Consider the following 8,472-nt stretch of genomic DNA (forward strand, 5'->3'; position numbering starts at 1 on the left):
TGGTGGGTTGAGATAGGATGGAGGATTGAGATAGGATGGGGTGGATGAAGGTGTTTCAATGTATGATGGAGTGGAGGATGGTGGATTGAGGTAGGATGAAGTAGATGGTAGGTTGAGATAGGATGAAGTGGATGGTGGATTGAGATATGATGAAGGATTAGAATTAGATGGAGGCTTGAGGTAGGATGGATGATTAATATTGGATGGAGGATTGAGGTAGGATGGAGAATTACAATTGGATGGAGGATTGAGGTAGGATGGAGGATTAGGATTGGATGGAGGCTTGGGGTAAGATGACAGATTATGATTAGACGAAGGAGTGAGGTAGGACGGGGGATTAGGATTAGATGGATGATTGGGGTAGGATTGGGGATTAGGATTAGATGGAGGATTGAGGTAGGATGGAGGATTAGGATTGGATGGATTGAGGTAGGATAAAGTGGATGGTGTGTGAAGATAGGATGAAGTGGATGGTGGTGGATTGAGATAGGATGAAGGATTATAATTGGACGAAGGATTGAGGCAGGATGGGGGATTAGGATTAGATGGAGTATTGAGGTAGGATGGGGAATTAGGATTAGATGAAGGATTGAGGTAGGATGGAGGATGAGGATTGGATGGAGGATTGAGGTAGGATGGAAGATTAGGATTGGATGGATTGAGGTAGGATGAAGTGGATGGTGTGTGAATATAGGATGAAGTGGATGGTGGTGGATTGAGGTAAGATGAAGGATTAGGATTAGATGGAGGATTGAGGTAGGATGGGGGATTAGAATTAGATGGAGGATTGAGGTAGGATGGGCAATTAGGATCATGAATTGTGTAGAGGATTTGGGGATAATGAGATGGTGGATTTTTATAAGGGATGTAAGTGGTAATGTTGTTATGAAAAGATGGAGATTGGGATGGGATCATGGGAGAAGATGGAGACATGGGTGTTGCATATGAGGGATACATGGATGTGATATATGAGGGAGTTGTGGGTGGAAGACATAATGGATTTCCCTTGTCAAAGGTGTGATAAGGATTATGAGTGGATGTACATGGAGGAATGGTAGGGTAGCTAGGATGAACATTTGGATTTTGGTATTTGACACTTGGTGCAAGCTTTCTAAGGATGAGGACATCAAGGTTTTTATTTTATATTCATCTTGATCAACAAGACTCTCATCATCATCAGAATGAGATGAAGTGGAAGAAAATGAAGGATGGCTAAACTCATCATAATAAAATTGCAACATAATGATTAGTTAATGAGTTGGAGATATGAAAGATGAAAATGGATGATAGAATAAAGCTCAAAATAGGATGATGACAAGATCAAACTAGGATAGGGATTGACTTTTGAGAAACTTGGAAAGAAGAATGAAGTTTGATGTTCGATTTTGGATGTTTGATGTTTGGATTGATTAACTTAGGAAGAAGGTAATGACGATGGATGAAAAATGACGATTATGATAACACAAACTTGGATAATAATGGTGATTAAGATGATGACTTAAAACCGAGGTGATTAAAGTGACAATGCAAATCAAAACTCTGGTAGATGATAATGATGACACTAAAATGATTTGACACCAACCTTGACCCAGCTGGAGACAATAAGGAGCAAACACATTGAAGGATAGTAATGACTAGGACTATGTGAAATATAATCTTTAATAACTTAGACTGATTTTGGCAAAAGATTGTTTGCGACACAAACACAACAAGTACACAAGTATGATAAATGCATTAATAATCATGTACTTCCTAGGTTGGTCAAATGACAACACTTGTTGAATCCTCTTGCCAAAAATACCACATTCAGTTGGATAGGTAGAAGCTTGGTAGCACTAGCTCCACTCCATGGCACACACTTCTTGGTCATGACAAGCTTCAAATTTTTAAGGACTCTAAGATCCCGAGAAATTTACTATCTCAAGTTGAAGGGTACATGAGGAGTTTCTTCGGTATGCGTGTATCACAACACCTGAGTCAACGAGTAGAAGGTTTTTGGAAACTAAAAATAATTTGGTTCATAGTGGAGGAACTTTTGGGGTAATCTAGTGGATATACATGTTGTAGCTAGCCCATTTCAGAGATATCCCAGCCTATAGAACATAGGTTTTTATGCATCTACCACACAAGAACCAGGGGATTTTGACTTTCGCCAAGATCATAGAGGTTTTTGCATGTAGATATTGAGGGAAACCACCGGTATAATATAGTGGCACCAGTTGATTATGACTTTTTCCCACCTTTCACCAAAATCACGAATATTTATATAGTGGACCAAAAGAGTATCGCTTGGGTCGTTCCCTCTCACTTGGTCTTATCTACTACTTGAGAGACAAACCTTTTTACCTAAAAAGAAGTAAATGGAGCATTTTAAACATTTTTCTCTTGCACCTAGGACCACAAAAGCCAAGAGGATAGTGAAAATTTGGTTGCTCAAAAATTTGTTTAACTGCTTTGTTACATGAATTAAGTAAATAAGCCTTGGAAATCTATTATGCCTTCGATTTAGGTATGTAACCTCGTCAATTCATTCATTTATTGAGAGGTTTCATGTCAAATTTTACAAAAGAAAGCTCAAAAATTTGTTATGATTCCTCTCCTTTCATATGTTATTATCACTTCAAAATTTGATGGTTGGATAGGTTGTTGTTGCCACATTATTTTTCATTTCTTAAGTGGTTCTTATATTTGAGAGATCATCTTCATCTAGGTTCACGTCTTGTATTCTTAGATGTTTTAACCTTTAAATCTTTATATATTTTGCAAGTTTTGGTATAGCAACTTCTAATATCAATTGAGAGCTGAATAAAAGAAACCTCTCATCATAATAGAGGAGGAACCCTTTATGCTATTTTAAGTGTTTTGTGCAGAGTGAAAATATTTACCAACAAAGTGTTAAAATATATGAAGATTTAGTAATGAAAATTGAATAAGGTTATGATGCCCTCCTTAATGGCACAAGGTTAGCAAATGATAAACAACACCAAAGACACAAAAACCATTAGTGTTAGTCAATCAAAAACTAATCTAAAAAGGCATACCAAAAGAGATACTAAAAGCATGCTAATATATCTAATAAACAAAGCAAAGATTATGAGGCATCTCCAACTGCCTCTTAGCATGGCTTTAACTTCTTCTCCCTTGTTCCTCTCCTCTCCAAGTTCCAAAATAGTGTAGCTCTCAGCAGCTTTTTGCACTATGGATGCTTATGGAGGATTGAGATTGTAGTATAGCTCTAAATATGAAATGAAAAGCTAATACTAATCTATTGATACTAAAATGATATATTTTAACCAAAATGATAAGATGTTAGATTGTTTATGCTAAATGCTCTCTAAAAATGTCTATAGCTTAAATGCATACAAGTTTTCAGGATCTGGATTATGAAGGAATGGGCTCTATTTATAGGAAAAATGGAGCAATGGATGGCCAGGATTGAAGGCTTTAATCAATGGTCAAGCTTGAAAGTTGGGGATCCATGTGCACAATTTGCACCAATAAAATGGTGACAAGTGTCAACATAGGGTTGGGTTGAGAGAAGGGGTTGGAGGCATTGAATGCCTGAGAAGACTTCATGGTTATCTAGAAGGTAAGGGTCAAGTCTAAATTAGGATTACCTATTGGATTAAGAGTTAATCCAAGGATAAACCTTTGTGCAAATGATTAAGAGATATTCATGGTCAAAGCATTAAAGGCTTGATGAGACCCTTGGGTTGGGTAGAGGTTGAGTCAAAACAAATGTTTTAACCATGTAGGAGGGTTTGGGTTAACCATTAATGGTTATTGCAGACTTTGGGGGATTAAGTGGTTGAAAGTTGGAAGCCTTTAATGGCTATCAAAGACTTTGAAGATTTAAGTGGTTGAAGGTTGAAAGCCTTTAATGGTTATCAAAGACTTTTAGGCTTTGAGAAGTGACTCCATTTTGTTTAGGAATGTGACAATAATTAGGGAATGGATTAGACTAATTAGGAAGGGGTTAGAAGAATCTAGAAAGGGATTAGATTTTGCAAGTGGATTTGGTGGGTGAGGGAAAATAGGATTTTATTAAAAATAAAAATTCATTTATTTCAATAAATGTGTGCAAGTTGCATTTGTAGGAAAATGCAAGTGGGGAGATAATGATTTTAAATAAATGTTTGATTTAATTTATTTTAAAAGAGGAAAAAAGGATTTTATTAAATAAATAGATTTTATTTATTTAATTGAATGGAATTTGATTTAATGAATTAATTAAAATAAATTGAATAATTTATTTAATTAATAGAAGAATGTTTGGGGATGAATTAATTAAATATTAATTTAATTAACTAATGGCTAGTGTATTTTTAATCAAATAAATAGCGAATATTTATTTAATTAAGCTGGACAGATTTGTGTGACTACAGGTTCCATTTGGGTACTACTTCTAAACTCTACTATAAACAATTTTCTAAAATCCAAGTTACAAACAATGTGACAATTTCACTGTAGAAAAATCTTAATATAGAAATATACTTAATTTTTAAAATAAAATAGCATTTTCCTCAATATCCTTTTCTTGAATTTCATAATGAAACAATATTTAATGTTATTAACAATTATTTCAATAAATTGATATATTATAAATTGAAAAATTTAAAACAAAACTTCAATTTATCTAATCTAATCTTACTTTTCCTTTGTCTATTTTGACTCTTGCTCATATTTGAAATAATGATAAGATTACTCAAACAAAATATGTTATGTTTATATTTTTTTTTGTAATCATGCATATATTTTAATTGTATGAAAGTACAAGCATCTTGCGTACTTTAAGAGTCACGCCACTTTCTACAATTTTGAATGCTATCATTATAAAAAATTATTGAAAGACAAAAATGTTGAAAAGTGTGTTTGTGAATCACAATTTTGAAGTAATGCTACTCCTTTTCAATATCATGGTTCTATTTGTAATTTCCTTTACTAGAGCACATGAGTGGGTCTAAGGATGGAAGCATGTATAATCCATATAGGAGGCACACGTTAGAATTTATAGAGATGGTATTGACATGTATGCGCACATAAAGAAACAAAGATGTAATTCCATTTGGGCTTCCAAAGGAGGGTTGCATATATCACTTTTTTATCTTGTTTGGCATATATATATTATGTTTATATAACATTTACATACTAGATTTTTTATCTAAGTTTTTAAAATGTCAAGCTATTCATTTTTTTTAATGTTCTGTATTGATAGAATTTTCAACCGCCAAGTAAGGATGCTTCATCATGCAAAGAAGATATTTCATCACCAAAAAGTAATCACTCAATGAAGATGATTGATTTGCAAGATGAAGATGATTGATTTGCATAAGGGGACATAACATTCATCCACTGAGATGAGTTTGAGGAAAAATAAAAAGAACAAATCTTTTGAATTGAAAAGTAGAACGAGTGTATTAATTTATGTGTTGTTTTTTATATAATCGAATAAAAATATAAAATATCATATCAACAATAGAAAAAAAACCAAAACACATAATAATGTTGGGAAAAATATAAAATTTTGACTATAATTAGTTTTGATTTCAAGAATATAATCTTGTTTTAAAATTTATTTTCGTTGTTGGATAAATGATACTCTCTTCAAGTCACTAAACCAAAATAAATGTCAAATGAAGCTAAACTTCATCCTTAGCAAATATATTTAAAATTGAATACATTATTTTAATAAATATTATATATTGTGAGGCCCACCTTTTGTGGAACCAACATTTACATTATTTTGATGATATATTCGTGTTGATACCTTATGATATTGCTTATTATTATGGTGGTTTGAGCATTTGACTTAGTATTAAACCATGATTGATGATCAATTGCATGATTTGAATAGTTTGATTATGTTTAAATAACTTTATATGGTTAGAAAGTAAAATAGAGATTATGATGCTTAGATAATTTATAGTACAATGATAAATTTTAAACTATTAGAATTCCAAATGAATTGTATAATGCATGTTTATGATTACTTTGTATGAATTAAATGAATATCCTTGTGCAATTGCAACAATTGAGAATCTCAAGGATTATGTTTGGTAAAATTTAAAATAATTGTGTGTTATTGAGATGTCTCATTGAGCAAGATAGTGGAAATTAATTTATGAGCACATTTGTGAATATGTATATTTTAAATGTGTTGCTTTAGCTATAACATTTAATGGATACATTGACATGTGTGAATTGGAGGTTACATGATTGTTCCATGGCTAATGGAGCCAAAGGTCTCATGTGATGGTAGATTACAGTCCATTTGGAGGGATTATAATCTTTATATGATGTGGATTTTGTAATGTGATTTGTGAATTTCTAACTAATATTTTTTTGTGTTATAAATTAATTAGAACAACAATGAGTGATGGGTTGACAACCTAAATGGCTTAACTCAAATTTGATCTTTTTGCAAAAAAAAGAGGGTCTTAAAATGATATTTCTCATTAAGAGGTGTGGTGAGTATAAGTGTTTGAAGGGTGGGATGATGGACTTTTTCCACCTCTATTCCTTTTTTTTCAAAGTTCATTTATGAATGAGTAGGAGAATTCCATGGATTAGGCAACAAACAAAGCAAGATCTAACATTTCTCCTCCTCATCCATCTTGACACTAATAGATGCCAATTGAGCCACCAACATATTAAATGCTTTTGGGTGGTCTATAATTAATCTATCCTCTTCTATTCTCAAGGAATATAACTTCTTCCTTAAGAAAATATTATTCACTAAATATTTGGTTTGATACATCTCACCAAGATTCTTCCATAGCTTATTTCCAGAGGTCTCTTCATGGACATTGATTAAAACAAAGTTCGCCAAACACAATCTAGAATTAGACCCTTGGATTTACGATCCATGACATCATATTGAGCAACCATGGTAGGATTTGCAGGTTTGAAGACTTTCTCATCAACAAATTACCACATATCTCAATCTATTAATAAATCCTCCATCTTTAGCCTCCAAAACTCAAATTTTTTTCCAAAATTTTTATGCACCTTTATTCTCCATGACAATCTTGCCATATGAAAAATTGTTGCAACAAGATCACAAAGTATCTTTTGCATAATTTCCAACTCAAATTTGGATTAGTTAAAAAAATCCAACAACCCACAACTGAAACCAAAGGTTATCAGGCAGAGATATCACTTGAAATGAAGTTAAGTTTGTGGAACAACTTCCTACACTTACCTTGAGAGGAGGGTTATGCAAACTGTGCTGCTAAAATTAGGGTCAATTGCAATAAAAAAGCTTATATATGAGACAATATAAATGAAATTATGAAGCAAATTGAAAGATAAATAAAAGAAAACCAAAAGCTCCTTTGAGATATCCCATCTTCCTCTATTTTTGAGGACCTTGAAGGTGTTGAATTGTTGGCTCTTAGCGGAGTAGTGAACTCCAAAGTGGCAACTCAAAATTTGAGTAGCTCCTTCATGATAATGCAAGTGATTTATTGCATGATTGATTGATGCATGATTTAACTAAAATGATGATTTAAGCTACATGATTGATAAATGGTAACTAAATTAACATGCTAAAAGCTATTCTAAACATGCTAATATTGATCTAATTGTCAATTATGCTAGATGATTTAGATAAAATGCCTATAGTAATGATGCTAAAATATAGGATGCAAGGGATCTTTATTGCTCCAAAATGAGGGGTATTAATAGGATTTCCAAGGCCAAAGTTGAGGTGGTAGAAATCGACAGCCTAGATTTGATCTGAAGATATCAAGGGCTAGAATTGAGGAAGTTGGAAAAGAGGTTGGAGTAAGGGACACATGTCATCTCTGTGGTGACAAGTGTCAAGCCAAAGTGCCACGTGTCTCAAGGAGGGGATATCCAACCCACAAGAGGTTAGGATGTGCAAGATAGGATAGGGTTAATAAAACCCAAGATTAGATAGAATGGGCTAGGTTAGGGGGTGGTTAGGCTAGGTGGTTAGAATCTAGGAGCCATGTGCCTATTTGAATTTAGAAATTCAAATAATTAGGAAAATAGATAATTAATCTCCACAAACTTGGATTTGTTAATCTTAATTATGAGATTATAAGAATTGATTTAAATGGGGAGAGGATTAATTAATTTAGATTAATTAACAAAGGAGATTATTGAAATGAAATATATAAATAAATCATATAGATTTATTTATAAGTAGATGAATAGGGAAATTAATCAAATTACTTGTGAATTTAATTAATTGGAAAGGGGGATTAATTAAATAACTGCGTATTTAATTAATTATCTTCAGACCATTTTTAGGTATATACACAAACTTTTTAGATCTCTATAATTCTTACAAAAACTTAATAGAAATAAACAAAAATAGCATGCATACTACAACAAAAAGATTTATGTGGGGAAAACCGAGAAAAAAATCCACACTCCAAAAGTTGCCCAATATGTTATTCAAAAATAAATAAAGGATTATACTTGTAGAGTAAGGTTCTCAAGGGA

General features: G+C 32.7%; 1 protein-coding gene across 1 annotated transcript in view; it reads left to right on the forward strand.

Annotated features, from left to right (window-relative positions):
• LOC131069760 (BTB/POZ domain-containing protein At1g01640) overlaps positions 1 to 5,409 on the forward strand; it is a 48,986-nt gene extending 43,577 nt beyond the window's left edge. Inside the window, exon 4 of the mRNA XM_058005305.2 lies at positions 5,216 to 5,409. Within this exon, the coding sequence (XP_057861288.2) occupies positions 5,216 to 5,323 (108 nt within the window). The 3' untranslated portion in view covers positions 5,324 to 5,409. The remainder of the gene's footprint in view (positions 1 to 5,215) is intronic.
• The last annotated feature ends 3,063 nt before the right edge of the window (positions 5,410 to 8,472 follow it).

Source organism: Cryptomeria japonica, chromosome 4 (assembly GCF_030272615.1).
Source record: "Cryptomeria japonica chromosome 4, Sugi_1.0, whole genome shotgun sequence".
Taxonomy (NCBI): domain Eukaryota; kingdom Viridiplantae; phylum Streptophyta; class Pinopsida; order Cupressales; family Cupressaceae; genus Cryptomeria; species Cryptomeria japonica.